This window comes from Stenella coeruleoalba (genome assembly GCF_951394435.1).
Source record: "Stenella coeruleoalba genome assembly, chromosome: 19".
Lineage (NCBI taxonomy): Eukaryota > Metazoa > Chordata > Mammalia > Artiodactyla > Delphinidae > Stenella > Stenella coeruleoalba.
The window spans coordinates 47,509,046-47,529,626 of NC_137165.1; the positions used below are offsets into that span (position 1 = coordinate 47,509,046).

The following is a 20,581-nucleotide window of genomic DNA, read 5'->3' on the forward strand; positions in this document are numbered from 1 at the left end:
ATAATAGTATCACTAAGAGTATAGTTCCTAAAAGTATATCAAAATGAATACTACCATAAACTGAAAGCCTAGGTCTTTCCTCGGCAGTTCAGAAATCTACAGCCTCCCTGTGCATTTCATTTTGCCACTATTAAGATACCTTTTAAATCAATCCCCTAAATTAAAAGTCGTCGACAGTATATCACAAAGGCTATCTGTAATGCATCATGAGCTCCTAAATTTTTTTTTGAGTAAAAAACCAACAACCTGATAAAAAATGGGAAAAATATATGAACAGTGACGAAAGAAATGAAAATGGCGGGAATTCCCTGGCGGTCCAATGGTTCAGACTCCGTGCTTCCACTGCCAAGGGCCCCGGTTCAATCCCTAGTCAGCGAACTGAAATCTCACAAGCCATGCGATTCAGCCACAAAAAAGAAAAAGAAAAAGAAAAAGAAAAAGAAAAATGGCCTTTAAACATGGAAATATGCTCACTTAATTCAAAGTAAGAGAAATGCAAAGTAAAATCGTATAGAGAAACTACCTCTCAGCTACCAGACTGGCCAAAAATCCAAGTCTCATGATACACTCAGGTAGAGAGGTGGTGGGTTAAAGAGGTACTGCCACATATTGTAGGACTGTAAAATGGTGCAAACTGGATAAAAGGGAACTGACAATAGCTAGAAAAATTACAGATGCATTTACTCTTAACCTAGCAATCTATCCTGAAATACACTGGCAAAAATACTAAATTACTTACTGATATTTACAGAGGTATTCACCGTAGCACTATTTATAATGGCAAAAGACCAGAAAAAACAAAATGCCCATCAATACGGCACTGGCTGAATAAAAGGTGGTACATACAATAAAATATCATGCACCATAACAAGGACTGAGGAAATCATTATATCCACATATGAAATGATCTCAAGATTAAATGTAAAAAGAAAGATGCAGAACAGTACTTAGAGTATGCTAATTTCATGTAAGAAAGGGAGAGAAATGTGAATTTATGCACATATTTTGCTTTTCTATACAAAAAAAAAATAACACTAGAAGAATAACCAAAACTTAATAAAAATAGCTACCTGTAAGGGAAAGGAAGGAAATGGTTACCTAGAGAATGAAGGGATGAAAGTGGAAATTCTCTGAATAGATAACAGTTACAAAGTTTGACTTTGGAATCATGTAAATGTTTTACATTTTTTAAAAATTCAAGTTAGAAATGCAGCCCCTAAAAGCTGAAAGAAAACAGCCTAATCGTGTATCAAGTTGTTGGCATAACCACACAGAGAAAAAGATTATTTCAAGTGACTTTGGAACACAGAATTTTGACTATACATTCTTACTGGAAATATGGTATAAAGATAAAGAGCTGCAAAAAAATCTTAAATGCGGTTCAGTACTCTTACTGTGAGCAATAATATTGGTATTATGAAATTACTATGCTATTTAAATCATTTCTTATTACTGTTATTAATGCACATCAGGATATTAACAATAATTATAAAAATAATCTATATTATTAATGGACATCTATAACAGGATAAAGCAAGTATATAATTAAGTTACTGTTGTTAGGAACTAAGGCATTCAGTATAAAGGAAAAGAGATACAAGTGTAAAAAAAGAAACTAAGTATGCAATCCTCAATCTGAATTTGAAATGTCAACATGAATTGGTTTTTTTCTTTTCCAAAATACCTATTTCCTAACACTACCCAATAAAAAAGCCTAGAGGCAGTGAGAGTCCAAGAGCAGTAAATATTCTTGGGCCCAGATGACAGTCTCTAAATATCATTTCCCACAAAAAGGAACCAGGGCTTCTTGCAGGAATTACTGATTCCAGGTCTGGGGTAAGAAATGTATAAGATAAGCCACATACATCTTATTCTGCCAAAAAGCAAAAAAGCAAAAGAGACTACTGGGGTCATACACAGCAAAAAGGACTCAAAATCCAACATAAAGGGCCTCCTGAAAATCAATATAACCAAATTAATGATAACTACAACTGACTGAAACAAACTGCATACATAAAGACCCATGAGTTCAAACAGATACTTAAAATGAGAAAATCATGCCCCTCCCCCCAAAGTTCATAACTCAAAAATCACCACTGAAGGTAACTAGACACCAACTCCTGACTCTGAAAATCAGATTTTAAGAGAAATAATTAAGCATTTATTTCTACTCTAATTATATTTCAAGGTATTCAAATAGACTTAGTTAATGAGGGAAAATTCTTTACAGAAGAATTCCAGTTAAAAAAATACTGAAAAAAATTATAGAATTAGAAATCATATACTATAACTTCCAAATAGACAGCTGATTTTGAACTCACTGATCAATCTTAGAATTTGTAAAGGTAAAACATACAGACATCACAATGAGCCTTTTGATGCAATATGATGTGAAATACCCAGAACACAGCTTATGAAGTATTCTTGCCAAAAGTCGTTGAAAATGAATTTAATCGAGCCTTTAGAACAAATTAAACACTAAGAAGGAAAGAAAATCCTGGATGTGGGATATTCCATAGTAGGATATACTAAGATTCTTTAAAAAGTCAGGGAAGGGGAGAATGCTCTAGATTAAGAGACTCAGTAGATATAAAACCAAATGTCATGTCACGCGGGGATCTTATTTGGAGTTATTTAAAACACAGCCAATGTTTAAAAAAAATTTTTTAAGTGAGGAAATTTAAATTGACTGGATAGTAGATGACAGTAAGGAATTGCTGTCAATTTTATTAAAATGATAATGGCACTGTAATTATACAAGAAAATGTCCATATTCTTTAGAAATGTATGTAGGACTGATATAACATGAGGTCTGGGATTTGCTTTAGAATACTGCAGTAAGGAAACAACCCAAATTCACATCATCAGGAAAGGGGATAAACTGTGGTATAGTTACACAGAGGAGTATTGTAATACAGTTAATGTGAAAGAACTCCAGCAACATAAAACATTATATTAGTAATATAAAGCGAAAAGATTAAGTTCCCCGAAGTTATACTTAACACATACACTTAATAAGACATACTTAACACAACACACTTGCTACACAGTTTAAAACAACTGAGGGCTTTCCTGGTGGCGCAGTGGTTGAGAGTCCGCCTGCCGATGCAAGGGACATGGGTTCATGCCCTGGTCTGGAAAGATCCCACATGCCGCGGAGCAGCTGGGCCCGTGGGCCATGGCCACTGAGCCTGCGCGTCGGAGCCTGTTGCTCCGCAACAGGAGAGGCCACAGCAGTGAGAGGCCCGCATACCGCAAAAATAAAATAAAATAAAATAAAGAAACAGAAATACATAGTTTTTAGCAAACCATGTAGATCAACTCAATGAAGCAACAGTTATGTGGGCTATACATCACTTTGACCTCTAGTATCAATAGTCTTAATTCTACTGGATTTCTGTTATAAAAAGGAAAGAAAATATTAGTGAACACAGGATTCAGGGTGACAATCACTTCAGGTAGGGTAGAAGGATGCAGGCGATGAGAACAGGGAGATGGCTCGATACAGGTGAGTTTCAAAGCAGGACTTAGACTTCTGTTTTGGGTGATAGGTTCCTAGGTGTTTATTTCATTAATAAAGATCATTTCAAACGTGAATGAATAAATTAAGGGGGAATATGTAATGACCAATGATGAGTGCAATTAACTGAGGATTATGATTTATCTAATAGTGTACACATGGGGTCAAAGGGGGGTGATTTTTAAAAATTTGAGTCCTCCGCACTCAAAAAAGCAGTTAAAAAAAAAAAGCATGAGTAAAACTAGTATGACAAAATATTGATGATTTTCTAATCTAAGTGTTAAAATATGGGGGAGGGGTCACTATACTATTCTCTTAACTTTCGTGCATGTTCATAATAAGAAAATTCTACATGAAAGACAGAAATGGCAAACTTAAAATCTGACAGCTGCAAACCAGTAATATAATCAACTAACTCATGTTGGAAAATGCATATATTTGGAAGAGAAGTCTCACATGAATAGCATCAAATTCCTCACTAATCATTCCTTTCACATCTGTAGATCTAGTTTTGAAATGTGCTGTATTCTTAATTTATAATTGTCTAAAAATCATCTTCTCGAATAATGAAACAGTATATAGACATCCCCTCATTTATGAGCTCAGAATTCAGAGTGCATTTTCTCACAGAAGTATAATAAAAAGTGATTGGGTTCTACACTAGCCCACAAAAAACTATTTCAGCATACAATACACCCCAAGTATGGTTTTAACCAAGACAATAACTCTGGGATAGGACTTAAAGAGATTCCACCTAATCGTATCTTAAAATACTTCATAGAAAGTGCTCTCTGCTATTAGGAAGATGATGGTACTTCATAAAAGAATAGGCAATCAATCCCATCCCAAGGTATTTTGATCTTAAAAAAAACCATTACCCCACTGAAAGCAAACTGAATTCAGAATCTGTCCATTTAAACTTTCAAGGTGCTAACAAGCTGAGGACTATCATAACTCATAATACATAGCTTTTTTGTTGACTTGTCCCAAGTTAATTTGCCTTAAGTTTTCGTCCATTTCAGTTGAGAGGAATTGCTCTAGAACTCTTTACATCCTTACTTCATTAGAATTAAAGAAATCTCAAGCATTTGCTTTAAAACATCACAAAGAAGATATCACCTACCAATAGTCCTCACAGTTCAAATATTCTACACTAGAAGCTAAAACCAAACACATTTAAAAGAATAAGAAGGGCTTCCCTGGTGGCGCAATGGTTGGGAGTCCGCCTGCCGGTGCAGGGGACGTGGGTTCGTGCCCCGGTCCAGGAGGATCCCACGTGCCACGGAGCGGCTGGGCCCATGGGCCGTGGCTGCTGGGCCTGCGCATCTGGAGCCTGTGCTCCGCGACGGGAGGGGCCCCAGCGGTGAGAGGCCCTCATACCGCAAAAAAAAAAAAAAGAATAAGAAACAAAAGAGTAATATTTAGCTGCAGAACCTCTAAAAGCCATTATCAATCAACTCAATGAGGTAAAAGTAAACGGGAAGCACATCAGTTCAGCATCCAGTATCAGCAGCCTCTTAACCTCCACTTAATTTCTTTACAATAAAATCCAAACCTAAAGCAAAGTACTATCTTTTAAGATGTCGTTATCCCAAAAAGTTAAGAAAAAGGTTAAATTAATATGTTCTTATAGTTCAACTTTACAGATGTTAGACTTTCAATATGTCCATGGAAACACTTTCAAAGCAATTATAAATAGTTATGGAAATAAAGCCAGTTTTATCTACTGCTGCTATTTTCTTAGTCCCAGTCATTAAATCTAGAGGCATAACTTTAATAAAACAAATGCTGTCTTCATTATATGTTTGAATACAAATTCTCATAGTACATTTGAGGTTAAGATGCTAGAAAGACACATGCCCCTGTCTCTCCTTACATACTGAAAAACTGGCAATCTGGTACAAAAGTTTCTAATCTAAAATCCAGAACGAAAGTGTAATTCTGAAATTGAGCTATTTGTTAACTACAAAGAAGTTATACTGAATAATAAACAGTACACTTGCTATAAGGGGTCGTTTTTGGCAACATAACCATTTTCATGAACTGAAGTGAAATGTCTGGAATACAGATGCAGCGGTGGAAAATCTCAGGAACAGATATTCAGAAATTAACTTTTTTTTTTTTTTTTTTTTTTTCCCGATACGCGGGGCTCCCACTGCCGTGGCCTCTCCCGTTGCGGAGCACAGGCTCCGGACGCGCAGGTCCAGCGGCCATGGCCCACGGGCCCAGCCGCTCCGCGGCATGTGGGATCCTACTGCACCGGGGCATGAACCCGCGTCCCCTGCATTGGCAGGTGGACGCTCAACCACTGCGCCACCAGGGAAGCCCCAGAGATTAACTTTTTTAAGTGATGTCTACAAACATTTCCCAAAATATGGCCCAACTTTTCAGTTTAAACTTCAATCTCAGCCACATAAAATCTTTCTGAATCATACCCAATTTGAAATCATGAAATCTGCCCATTTTTCTTATGTTCTCACTCCTTTAGATTTTTAGACCACAGACTTATAATTTTTCTTTTGCATAATGTCGTCTATCATAAGAAAATGATAGTGCTCTCTGACAGGACTTGACAAAATACAGCTTGAAATAAATAAATATGCATATCCATATATATGTATACATATGTGTGTATATATTTCTAAGGAAATTCTAAAGTAGATGTATTTTGAAAGAGATTTTAAATTCTCGGGTTATTTTTAAGTATCTTTCCATTCCAGAAAAGATATAAAATACAAACGCTAATCAAAAGAAAGCTTCTGTAGTTTAGTAGTATTATTAAAGATAAAGGACATTTCACAAAGATATAGTTAATTCAACAATATAAAAATTATGTGCACCTACTAACACAGGCTCAAAATATATAATGCAAAAACTAAAAATATTTAAAAGATAAAAAGGCAACCCCACAGTAAATAGAAATAACTTAAAAGTATCTTGCATATGTTATAAAGTAGAAACTAACACACCATTATAAAGCAATTATACTCCAATAAAGATGTTAAAAAAAAATTATCTTCCATAGAGGGGAAAAAAAATAGCAAACATATAGATTTCAACAACACAATTAAAACCCTGACCTAGTTGTTCTGTACTGCACCCCAAAACTAAAAATAGACATCCTCTTCAAGTGTATATGAGACAGTTCATCAACATTAACCAAATGCTGGACCACAAAACAAGCCTCAACAAATCTTAAAGGACATAAATCACGTACAGAATGTTCTCTGACTACAGTGTGTTAAACTAGAAATCAATAAAAAAGATAACTAGAAATCTCTAGGACTTCCCTGGTGGCGCAGTGGTTAAGAATCCGCCTGCCAATGCACAGGACATGGGTTCGAGCCCTAGTCCGGGAAGATCCCACACACTGCAGAGCAACTAAGCCCATGTGCCACAACTACTGAGCCTGAGCTCTACAGCCTGAGAGTCACAACTACTGAGCAGCATGCCACAACTACTGAGGCCCACGTGCCTAGAGCCTGTGCTCCACAACAAGAGAAGCCACTGGCTGCAAGGAAGAGTAGCCCCCACTCACCACAACTAGAGAAAGCCTGTGCACAGCAATGAAGATCCAAAGCAGCCAAAAATGAATTTAAAAAAAGAAAATCTCTAAATGTTTGAGTATTAAACAATATATTTCTAAACAAGCAATGGGTTAAAAAAAAACCACATCATAATAGAATTTAGAAAGTATTTTAAACTGAATGATAAAGACAAAATAACATATTAAAGTTTGTGAGATGCAGCTACAGCAGTACATAGAGGGAAATTTATAGCCTTGACAACACACATAGAAAAAATAAAAAATAATCAAAGCATCCATCTTAAGAAGCTAGAAGAAAAAAATAATAAAGAGGGTATGAGATATATGTATATGTATAACTGATTCACGTTGTTATAAAGCAGAAACTAGCACACCATTGTAAAGCAATTATACTCCAATAAAGATGTTTAAAAAAAAAAGTGTATGCGAGGGACTTCTCTGGTGGTCCAGTGGTTAGGACTTTGCCTTCCAGTGCAGGGGAGGAAGGTTCAATCCCTGGGCAGGGAGCTAAGATCCCACATGCCTCACGGCCAAAAAACCAAAACATAAAACAGAAGCAATACTGTGACAAATTCAATAAAGACTTTAAAAATGGTCCACAACCAAAAAAAAAAAAAAAAGAGGGTATGGGAAACTTCTGGAGGTGATGGATATGTTTATGTCATAGATTGTGGTGATGGTTTCACAGGTATATATTTATCTCCAAACTCATCAAGTTGTACATATTAAATATGTACAGCTTTTTGTATATTAATTATACCTCAATAGAGTGGTTTTGAAAAAAAAAAGACAGGGAAGAAAAATTCACAAAAATGAAAAAATATAAAAGGAATGAAATAAAAATAAGATAAAAACCTAGAAAAAATATAAAGAGGATAAACAAAGCCCAAAGTTATTTTTTTAAAGACTCATAAAAATTGTTAATAGTCTTATGAAATGATTAAGAGAAAACAGATAACCAATTTCTCGACTGAAAAAAGAGATCACTACAGATGCTATAGACATTTAAAAAATAGGATGTTAGGGCTTCCCTGGTGGCGCAGTGGCTGAGAGTCCGCCTGCCGACGCAGGGGACACGGGTTCGTGCCCTGGTCCGGGAAGATCCCACGTGCCGCGGAGCGGCTGGGCCCGTGAGCCGTGGCCGCGGAGCCTGCGCGTCCGGAGCCTGTGCTCCGCCGCAATGGGAGAGGCCACAACAGTGAGAGGCCCGTGTACCAAAAAAAAAAAAAAAAAAAATAGGATGTTATTATGTCAATAAAATCTTAAATTTAAATGAAATGGTAGATTCCTAGAAAAATAAAATTTACTAAAACTGACACAAGAAAACAACAGAAAATATGAATAGCTACTATCTACCAAAGAAATGAAATCTACAATTAATAACTTTCCCACAATGAAAACTCCAGGACCAGAAGACTTTAGCAAACATTTAAGGAATAAATAACACCAACCCACAGAAACTCTTGCAGACAAAAGGAAAAGTGGGAACTTGTACCAACTCATTTTATGAGGCCAGCATAATCTAGGCATCAAATCCTGACATAGACATTATCACAGAAAGAAAATTGCAAGTCAATATCATTCATGAAAGTTGACGCAAAAATCCTAAACAAAATATTAAAAAATGAAATGCAACAATACATAAGAGCAAGAACATATCACAACCAAGTTGTATTTATTCCAGGAATATGATGAGATTGGGTTAACATTTTTTAAAATATCAATGGAGAAACTTTTGCTTCCAGTCAGGATGGAGTAGAGGGACTGGACTTAGCCCAGCCAATGAAACATCCACACACACAAAAAAGAGACCACTTGATAGAAAATGAACAAAAGAACTGACAGGCAATTCTCAAAAGAAGTTATCCAAATGTCTAATATATATATACACACACATATATAGGCGCACGCACGCACACACACACACACACACACACACACGAAAGGTGCTCAACATCCTTAGTCACCAGGGAACTACAAGTTCAAATCACAATAAGATATCCTTACATTCCTACCAGAATGGCTAAAATAAAGAGAGGCGGGAAAAAAAAAGGAAAGAATTACATGACATTCTTATAATACACAGAAAAACTCTTTAAGGATTTCCAATACAGTATTAACTATAATTATTGACTTTTGATAGGATTACCAGTATTTTTTTTCTTGTTTTGCTCATCTAAATTTTCTGATTTGTTTTTCAAAAATATACACACAGCTCCTATAATAAAAAAATTTTTTTTCATTTTTAAAAAAGGCAAAAGGAAAGGCATAATAACATTCTTGGTGTGATATAACTTATTTTGAATTTAATTTTAAAAAGCTTAAAATTTATTACTGGTTAATTTACATTTTCATGTCAAAATATATTGTGACAATGGTTTTCTATTGTAACATTATGGTTTGAGATGTTGTTAAAAAAAAAACTTACATGACCACATGCAAACATAAAATTAATCTGTTAGTACATACAGAATTGGAATGGTCAAATCATTCAACACTGAGCCATTAGTATGTGAGTACTTAAAACCAAAATATCTGCCACTATGGTCTGGTGATAAAATATAAAAATAAGTCTATTAGACAAAAACAGCTAAATGAACTTTAAAAAGCATGAAGATTATGATGAGTTTCAAGCACTAAATGCAAGAACATCTGTCAAACTCCAAATGTTAGGTGACAACTTAGCAATCAGGGATGGCACTTATGTAAGCAAGCAGCATGAATGAACACATACTTTAAAGTTTTAGGTGACATTCAGCTTTTACTACTAAAGGGAAGGATTTCCCCCCCATTACAGAGGCATTGATACACTGCCCTCTGTACCTGGCACATCCTGGGGGAGCTCAGATGCCACCTTCTTCTCTGCCATGTTGCTGCTATCATGGGTTTCTGAGAGACACCCCACGGGACTCCTCCCTTCAGAGGGACTAGTCTCTTCTGAAGAAGCATTTGTTGTGTTGTCGCCAAGATTTGCTGACACAGAGTTACCTTTATCCCCAACTTCTGTTGGCTCTACAGTAAAATGCACAACAAAACTTTAAAGATATCCTTTAAAATTGCTTTAGGACAAATGGCCACATTCAGTCAACTACTAAAAATGAATGATCACCAAAAAACCTGGCTTCTATTCGATGGCCATTTTGAAGCAATTAGATTCTGGGATAATTTTGCAGCAGGTAATCCAAAGGGTATTTAAGAATATTTGATATATTAAGAATGTTTAAGTAGTTAACATAAAAAGGAACGTATTATATCACATACAAAAGTGTATATTCTGGTATAAAAACAGTGATTTTCACCAAAAAATCTTATAGGGAAATGGCACCTTATTAAGAAGTATAAATAGAGATATGGGTATAACATTATAGTAAATCCACCAATATATAAAACTCATTACAATGACTGTACATGTTATATATGGAGGAAGGGTATCCTAATCTCTTCAGAAATGTAAAATTAAATAGTTGTTTGCAATAAAAAAGACTCATTTTCATTTTGCAAGTAAAACTGGAGTTTTCGTAAGTAACACTGATGAAATATTTCTTTTTAACCAAATAATGTTTTTACCCTCAGATTTTCCTTGCTCAGGATCATCTGGTGTTTTGTCATCACTGTCTTTTTCAAGACTCTGGTCTTCAAACTCCTCTCTGCTTTTCTCAGCATCTTTGGAGTTATTATTCTCAGTCTCATTCTTCTCCTTTTCTATTTCTTCTGGACTTTTAACAATATCAATGTCTCCTTTTTTGGCTCTTATAGATTCCAAAATTTCTTCTATAATAAAACAAATAAAATTATGTTTCCATATATACCAAGTATAAAAGTACTACAAATGCCACTTAAGAGTTTCAATACAAGTTATTAAAGATAAATTTGCTAAAAGCATTAAGAACGATGAAATAAGGATCAAGATTACCAGTAACATTTTGATGTTTAGAGAACTCAAATCGATTTGGTTATCTTCACTTCTAGAAAATACATGATAATATAGGCTCTAATTTCTTTTTAAAAAAAGAAAGAAAAATTAGTCTATCTTTTAAAATTGAGATTGATATAGATTACTGTGATATCCTCTGCCATAGGAGAAAATCTGTTAAGCTGACACAGACCCACAGTCTGGGCAGTGTGGTACAGTAACAAAAACCTAGAGACCCAGGACCTAGCACAGATCTGACCTGAATTAACTACGTGAGCCTGGGGGTAGGCTACTAAATCTTCGGGTCTCCACTGTAAAATGAGAAAACAGAGGCCCATTTGGAAACATTTCTCTCTGAAGTCCCATAACCTTCTGGAAGTCACTAAATCCCTAATGGCTCTAATTTTCTTTCAACTAGGGTGGAGTGATACTACGGCATGGGTGCAGACCACAAGTTATATCAGCATAGACTCCTGTATATTAATAATGTTCTTTGGGTTATGATCCAATACTATCATTTTTACTTTGTTGCTCAAATCGGTCCAGCTTTTGGCCATTGGGAGCTTTTCCAGGTAAGTCCTGTATCCTTTAAACACATGAGTCCTGTAACCTTTAAACACACTTCCTTCCCACCTTCCTTCCTTCTGTGCTTCCTCACTTTCCAGCACTGCAAGATGTTCCAGACTCACCTTGTATTTTCTTTGCCCCAGCCCTAGAATTCTCAAGGAGTCTTGATTCTTTTTTTAATTGGAGAATGAGATTTTATTTTATTTTTTATTTTTTTGCGGTACGCGGGCCTCTCACTGCTGTGGCTTCTCCCGCTGCAGAGCATAGGCTCCGGACGCACAGGGTCAGCGGCCATGGCTCACGGGCCCAGCTGCTCCACAGCACGTGGGATCTTCCCGGACCGGGGCACGAACCCACGTCCCCTGCATCGGCTGGCAGACTCCCAACCACTGTGCCACCAGGGAACCCCAGGAGAATGAGATTTAGAAGTCATGATCTGGGGCTTCCCTGGTGGCGTAGTGGTTGAGAATCTGCCTGCTAATGCAGGGGACACAGGTTCGAGCCCTGGTCTGGGAGGATCCCACATGCCGCGGAGCAACTAGGCCCGTGAGCCACAACTACTGAGCCTGCGCGTCTGGAGCCTGTGCTCCGGAACAAGAGAGGCCGCGATAGTGAGAGGCCCACGCACCGTGATGAACAGTGGCCCCCATGGGCTTCCCTGGTGGTGCATTGGTTGAGAGTCCGCCTGCCGATGCAGGGGACACGGGTTCGTGCCCTGGTCTGGGAAGATCTCACATGCTGCGGAGCGGCTGGTCCCGTGGGCCATGGCCGCTGAGCCTGCGCGTCCGGAGCCTATGCTCCGCAGCGGGAGAGGCCACAGCAGTGAGAGGCCCGCGTACCGCAAAAAAAAAAAAAAAAAAGATGTTACAATAGGGGAAGCATGCTGCAGCGTACGTGAAACCCTCTGTGTTATCTTAGCAACTTTTCTGTAACTCTAAAATTATTCTAAAATTAAAAGTTTATTAGAAAAAAAGAAAGCAAAGAGTAAATTTTAAAGGAATACCATTTCTCATAATTAAAAATAGGACTCCCTAAAAGGTTTATTAATAAAATTCTTGAATTAAAGAAAGAAACAAATATAATTTGGGGAACATTAGTAATGAGCAAGGCAAGGTACAAAACACTAAAATGCACAGGATCCCCAATTTATGTTAGGATGAACAAGTTCCTCTTGAGAAAATGAAATATAGAGAATTAAAATAATCATACTTGAAAATTTTAATATATTTTCATATTTCGTAGTGATTTCATACCAGGAAATGTAACAAAAAGTAAAATAAGAAAATTTCCCTCTCACCATTAGCTGCCGCCAGAAAGGATTTATTACTGCCCCGAGCCTTATTGGTCAGGTCTTCAGTTATGTCCATGTGCCGGTGGATTTCTTCACGCATTTCTTCTAGGATTTTGCAGAGTTCTGCTTCCCAGTAATCTTTGTCTAGACAGTCAATTAATTCTGCAAGCTGGACCTTTGTGCTGTAGTACCAAATTTTCTTTTCATTTTCATTTTCCGTGTCTTCTTCTCTGTTTAAAAAAAGCACAAAAACACTTTGATGTTAGACAAAATGGCACTTACCTGACAATTTTATCTATCCAGTGGAAGTTAAAACACACAAAGATTGTGCACTAAAGCTCAGTATATTTGCTCATAAGGGATCCTATCAAGTCTCATTCAAACTCAAGGTACTCATTTTATTTGAACCTCTAATTATTTTGATTTCCTAGCCCATAGCAGCTTAGGATAAAATAATTTGCTTGTAGTAGTGGGAAGAGAGGAATTAGTATAGCAGCAAAGAAAGATATCTAAAAACATGACATGCAGAAACATGACCTTAAAATTCAGAGCGTGTGAGTACTTGGTGGAGGACAGTCTTGGTTACACTTCAATCAACTTTAAGATCATCACTGTAACGATGCGAGGAGCAGAATAACCAGAAGTATTTAAACTATGTTCAGTACTTGGCAGGTACAGAGCAGGTTCACATTACAGTATAGTTTAGAAACATTTCCATCCAAATGGTGTAAATGCTCTGCTAAATTCTGGTCCCTGAAGGAGTCATCTCAATCAAGTAACAATGCCTCATCCCTCTTTCTTAACGGACAATCAAAGCTCAAACTGGAGAGAAGAAGAGCACAGCAGCTTCTTTTCCTGCTTAAATCTCTCTAAAGATGCCAGTCACTTGTAATGGAGGTGGAGACTTCAACACTAATAACTAAAAACACAAGGCAAATTAATGTCTAGGACCAGACTTCAAGAAACATATGTGACTTAGTTCTTCTCTCATTCAGAAGAATTCAGGAGTATGTGTGAGGTACCTAACAAGAAAGAGTCTAACATTCCTGTCTGCTCAAAGGCAAACTCACAAAGCTGAAAGAAGAGCACTTTAAGAAAGATATGGCTTTAAATGAGATATGTGAACGGGGACAAGACACAACTCCTCTGAGCCTCTGAGACATTTTATTCACCTCACTGGTAAAATGAGGACAACAGTACCTGTCTTGAGGGACACTGTAAGATACTATACGGTAAATAAAGGTATTATAATAAGGCATCTATCATAGTGCCTGGAAAACATCATTAGCGATCAATAAATAGAAAATATTATTGTTACTAGTAAGGTAGTAAATAAATTAAAATGTAGCAGAATTCCAGGAATGAGACATTCAATAATTCTGAACAAAGAAGGGATATATTAAATAATGGATAAATAAAAGGATATCAAAATTATCAAAAATTTTAAAGAAAGAGATTAATAAAGGGTTCCTGTTTTCCCTCTTTCAAATCAGCATCTGCTGACATATGATATTAATATATTTCTGTTAGAAGCTTTTTACAAAAATTTCTGAAAATCATTTTTTAAGCTGCTCTAGATTTCACTCTACAGTGGGTATTTCTACTGACTTTTTATGACTGAGTGAGAACAATCGTCTACTCCAATTTAAAATGTTAAAGATGTCAGAATCCTCTAAATAAAAAGATTAATAGGGGGCTTCCCTGGTGGCACAGTGGTTAAGAATCCGCCTGCCAATGCAGGGGACACGGGTTCGAGCCCTAGTTCGGGAAGATCCCAAATGCCATGGAGTGGCTGAGCCCATGTGCCACAAGTACTGAGCCTTCATTCTAGAGCCCACGAGCCACAACTACTGAGCCCACGTACCACAACTACTGAAGCCCATGTGCCTAGAGCCTGAGCTCTGCAACAAGAGAAGCCACTGCAATGAGAAGCCCGCGCACCGCAACGAAGAGTAGCCTACCCTCGCCTCAACTAGAGAAAGCCCACGCAGCAACAAAGACCCAATGCCGCCAAAAATAAATAATAAATAAATAAAAAGTACATAGTGAGCTTTGACGGAGCACAAGAGTTACAGGACAGCCTAATTCTTTTTTTTCTAAGATTTCAATCTTAAGGATTTTCCCTCTGTTTAATGATATCAAATTCTTTCCTTGTTTGCTTTTTTCCTCTTGATTCAGAAATATCTACAAATTTCAATGGAACAAGAAAAACATTCTACATAAAAACGTTTTTGGGGTAGAAAACAATTTATAAGCATACGATTTCTACATGAAAGTGAGATGCTATGGGAACAAATTTAATTAAATGGACATTCTGTCCAATTTTCCAAGCAACTCACAGGCTACTAAAAGGGTCCTTATCAGTTGACTGACTTAGCCCATGCTGGCATCTGCATAATTTCCATCTTAACGGAGAACACTTAATTTTAATCTTAATTTTCATCTTAACAGAGAATTCACAACTTTATATGGTGGCAGTCTATTCTAAATTGGAACTGCTCTGTTAGAAAGTTTTTTCCTTTTAAGAGATGACACACACCTAGTGTTTCCTCCAATCCATCCTGATTCTGCCTGCTAGAATTCTCTGAAATAAACCTAACGCCTCCTCCACACACAGTCCATCAACTCTTTCACAACATCTATAATTTTACCCCGTTTTTTTTCTTTTCAGGCCAAACATGCTCAAATACTTTATTCCTCATACAGCATGTTTTCCAGTTGTCACTACCCTGATATTCTTCCCCTGAATGTACAGTTTTGTCAATGTCCCTCTAAAAACAGCTCTATTGGGGGACTTCCCTGGTGGTCCAGTGGTTAAGAATCCGCCTTCCAATGCAAGGGACATGGGTTCAATCCCTGGTTGGGGAACTAAGATCCCACATGAAGCAGGGCAACTAAGCCCACACCCACAACTACTGAGCCCGCATGCCGCAGCTACAGAGCCCATGCGCTCTGGAGCCAGCATGCCACAACTAGAGAGAAGCCCACAAGATGCAACGAAAGATCCCACATGCCGCAACTAAGACCCGATGCAGCCAAAAATATATATTAAAAAAAAATAAAAAGTAAAAATAGCTCTATTTTTCATTCTGCTCATCAAAGATAATACTCAACAATGACCATTTATTTTCTTCTTGAAGCTACAGAAGGATAAATTCATCAAAAGCATAAAGTAGCAAAACTGAGTGAACAATAACAGCTAATGCTTTCAAAGAAGTTTTAATATTGATGTACTTGGGCACGTTTACACAGTTTATATAACCAAGATTATCTGTTCTAATTGTAAAAGTGACAACTGCTTTCCTAGATGAATATACATCAATTTGTAAGTACCTTTGTTTATGGGGTTAGAATTTGGTTTCTACAGAAGCTCTGTCTCTACAACGTTCCTTCTGCACACCCAAACTGGCCTGGCTTCCCTGAAGTCACAGGGGAGGACAGAATGGAATGAAAATATGGGCCAAAAATACAATTAATAGCAAACTTACAGATTATATGTCTACATTTTAAAGTCTGTTTGGCTTTTACTTAGCCAAGATAAGTAAGAGGTTAATGACTAACAGTACGTTTTGAGTTTCATTTCTAAACAAACCCACAGAAACTAATAAGAGTGAGGAACGCTAGTGTGGTAGGCTGACAAAAAGGTATGTCCACCTGAAACTGTAGAATGTGACCTTACTTGGAAATATGGTCTTTGCAGATGTAATTAGCTAAGGATCTTGAGATGAAATCATTCTGGATTTAGGGTGAGCCCTAAATCAAATGACTGCTATCCTTACAAGCGGAGGAGAGGATTCAAAGAGACACGTGGAGAAGGTGATGTGAAGATGGAGGCAGAGATTCGAGTCACGTGCCTTTGCCTATGAGCCAGGAGACACCAAGGAAGGCCAGCAACCACCAGAAGCTAGGAGACAGGCATGGAACAGAGTCTCCCTGAGCCTCCAGAAAGAAACAATCCTGCTGACACTGGTTTCAAACTTCTAGCCGCCAGAATCGCGAGAGAATAAATTCCTGTTGCTTTAAACAACTCATTTTATGGTCAATTTGTTATGGCAGCCCTAGGAAACTAAAACAGATTTTGATTTCATGCTTTTTTTTTTATGATTTAATTTTTTAACTTATTTTTTTGGCTGCATTGGGTCTTTGTTGCTGCGCGTGGGCTTTCTCTAGTTGCGGCAAGCGGGGGCTACTCTTCATTGTGGTGCGTGGGCTTCTCACTGCAGTGGCTTCTCTTTGTTGCGGAGCATGGGCTCTAGGCGCGCGGGCTTCAGTTGTTGTGGCTCGCGGGCTCTAGAGCGCAGGCTCAGTAGTTGTGGCATGAGGGCTTCAGCAGTTGTGGCACGTGGGCTCAGTAGTTGTGGCTCGCAGGCTCTAGAGCACAGGCTCAGTAGTTGTGGCACGCGGGCTCAGCAGTTGTGGTCCACAGGCTCTAGAGCGTGGGCTCAGTAGTGGCATGCAGGCTCAGCAGTTGTGGCTCGCGCTCTAGAGCGCAGGCTCAGTAGTTGTGGCACGCGGGCTCAGCAGTTGTGGCTCACAGGCTCTAGAGTGTGGGCTCAGTAGCTGTGGCATGCGGGCTTTGTAGCTGTGGCACGAGGGCTCAGTAGTTGTGGCTTGCAGGCTCTAGAGCGCAGGCTCAGTAGTTGTGGCATGCGGCCTTCAGTAGTTGTGGCACGCAGGCTCAGTAGTTGTGGCTTGTGGGCTCTAGACTGCAGGCTCAGTAGTTGTGGCACACAGGCTTAGTTGCTCCACGGCACATGGGATCTTCCCAGACCAGGCTCGAACCCGTGTCCCCTGCATTGGCAGGCAGATTCTTAACCACTGCGCCACCAGGGAAGTCCCCTAAAACAGATTTTGATACTGGGAAAGGAAGTGCTGCTGTAACAGATACTTAAAAACGTGGGAGTGGCTTAGGAACTGGAAATGGGAAAAGGCTGGAAGAATTTTGAGGCACTTGACAGAAAAGGCCTAGACTTTCTTGAAGAGACAGAGGTTGGCAGAGATTGGAATTATGCTGCCAGCAAGCCAAGGAACACTTGGGGCACTAGAAGCTGTAAAGGGCAAGAAAAGAATTCTTTCCTAGAGCCTTTGGAGGGAGTGGGCCCACTGACACCTTGATTTTTTACTTCTAGCCTCCAGAACTGTGAGAAAATTAATCTCTCACTTTGCCTTGTTACAGCAGCCACAGGAAACTAATGCGGTTCAGGAGTCAGAGATTAAAGGCAGCCCAAGGAGGTTAAAAGCACACATTCTGGAGTCACAATGCCTGGGACTGAATTCTGATTCTGCCACTTACTAGTTGTATGATACTGGATAAATTACTTAACCTCTCTCTTGCCTCAACTTCTCCCTCTGAAAAATGGGGTGACAGTACTTACATCAAAATGCTGTTGTGAGGATAAAACACATAAAGTGCTTCGAACACTGACAGCATGTGGTGGGTGCAATCTGCAGGGTTGCTATTATGTTCTTCATCTGATGAAGTATATGATATTTACCTTAAAACAAATAATTACAAGTTTAATGGGTGTATTAAAAAAAAAGATGTGTTTCATGGTGCAAGAGGGAGAGAAATTCAGGGGAAAAAGCCCTAGGAAATGGCATAAATAGGCTGACTTGAAGGATAAGTTAGTCGAAAGGCTTTGCGCGTTTTTAGTTTGCTTTTTATTGATTTTGTTTTGGGTGGTGGGAAGCAAAAGAAATAAATACACAAAATTAGGGATCTGTGAACTTTCTGTTAAGAGCAAATGGAAGTATGTAATTGAAAGGTTCAACTTGGGGGGAAAAGACCTGATCAGAATGGCTGTTTTAAAAATAATCCAGCTATGGGGATTTCCCTGGTGGTCCAGTGGCTAAGACTCCACGCTCCCAATGCAGAGGGCCCAGGCTCAATCCCTGGTCGGGGAACTAGATCCCACATGCTGCAACTAAGAGTTCGCGTGCCGCAACTCAATGATCCCGTGTGCCACAACAAAGACCTGATGCAGCCAAAATAAATAAATAAATATTTAAAAAAAAATCATCCAGCTATGGAACAGAGAAGAGAATTGGGGAGTTACACATACACCAGTTTGGAGACTACTAAACTAGTCTAATCAAGATGATGTTGACAGTGAGAATGGAGAGAAATGGATTCAATATTTAAGAGGTAATTAAAAGATAGAACAAACAACATAGGACAAAAGACTATTCCCAGGTTTCTAGCCTGAGCAGCCAGTAGGATGGTGATCCCATTTACTAAGATGGCAACACTGAATGAAGGGTAGGTAATGCGGGCAAGTGATGCATGCAGTTTTAGACATGTTGTATCTGAGGTGCCTGCTATGTGGACTTGTCCAGGAGGCTGCTGGTATGCAGAACTGGACACAGGCAGAAGGATTACAGGCGTAGGTCTGATGGCAACTGAGTCAGCAAGTAAATAGGTGGCTTATGGCTAGAACGTGGAGGTGCAGGTGGAAAGCTGTACAGGTTAAAAAGCATAAATTAGTTCATCTGGAAAATGAAAAAATGCAGAGTTTTAAAATGCTGTGTTCAAGGTAATTTTATTCAGAACAGACAGTGACAGGAAACAGTGCTAGTCTAATCTGGCAGTTCCTATTTTACTAGAAGTCCCAATTTGAGAGCAAAGGATTGATAGAATGAAAGCAGTATTTAAGAAAGACTGGCCCTCTTACATAACAGATTGAAATTGATCTCTAAATTGTTTGCTCAGTAAGTATCTTGGTTCCTCAGGTAGACTATAAACTGATGTTTAAGAACTTTTCTTTTATTCCCTAACCTATTCAAATAACATATTTTTAAATGAGTATTAAACAAATAAAAGCAATAAGAGGCAAATAGTTTCTATAAACTATTGGTATCACAATTAAAGTGTTCACTGCCCCAGACTTTGTTTTAGACATAACCCCCTTGGGCAATAAGTCCACTGATTTATCATTTTAAGTCTGGACTTCCAGGGAAAACATATACCAGATCTCCACATAACATAAGCTGAGCAATTTACAATGGTTTCAAAACTTTCATCAGTAGTCCACATATCATCTACCACAAGGGGGCGCGTAAATGGAAATTGTTTTGATCTAAATTTTAAAATGATGTAAAATCTCACATTTACTTAAATTATTCACAAGGAACAATTATTATTAACAATGATATTTAGGGACTTTCCTGGTGGTGCTCCAAATGCAGGGGGCCTGGGTTCGATCCCAGGTCAGGGAACTAGATCCCACACACATGCTGCAACTCAGAGTTCACATACCACAAATAAGGAGCCCACGTACTGCAACTAAGGAGCTGGTGAGCCACAACTAAGACCCAGCGCAACCAAATAAATAAATAAATATTTTAAAAAATTGAAAAAATCTTTGTATCTGACTTTTTACAAAGAAAATAGTCAAAATGTCACAACACATGAAAAAAAGTATCATACTTGTTCATCTGAGATTTTCATTAAATTCTGTGTACTTTATTACGCAATAAGAAAGGCAGTTTGAGAGATTATGACTAAAGCTTTTAAAGCAAATAAATGTAAGTGAATAGTTTCCCTGACAAACATGTAATTTAAAGAATTTGTTCTATTTAGAAAAGTAGATTATTTCATTTCATTGGTAATGTACCACAAATCCATGCATGGGTACCTTCTTAAGTCCTTTCACTCCTGTAATTTTAAAGCTTTGCACCTATTTAGCCACATTCAAAGGGTCTTCTACTTGTCTGAGTGTTGTTTTATATACTGATATTGAATTA

General features: G+C 38.1%; 1 protein-coding gene across 16 annotated transcripts in view; it reads right to left on the reverse strand.

Moving 5' to 3' along the window:
* Positions 1-20,581, reverse strand: part of BPTF (bromodomain PHD finger transcription factor) — a 141,644-nt gene that overhangs the window by 80,284 nt on the left and 40,779 nt on the right. For 12 of the 16 annotated variants that reach the window (XM_079904289.1, XM_079904284.1, XM_079904290.1 and 9 more), the window contains exons 3-5: positions 12,845-13,068; positions 10,635-10,838; positions 9,891-10,079 (exon numbers count right to left, since the gene is read on the reverse strand). In XM_079904289.1, the coding sequence (XP_079760415.1) occupies positions 9,891-10,079; positions 10,635-10,838; positions 12,845-13,068 (617 nt within the window). The remainder of the gene's footprint in view (positions 1-9,890; positions 10,080-10,634; positions 10,839-12,844; positions 13,069-20,581) is intronic. The other 4 variants (XM_079904280.1, XM_079904277.1, XM_079904288.1 and 1 more) reach the window with 1 other exon arrangement.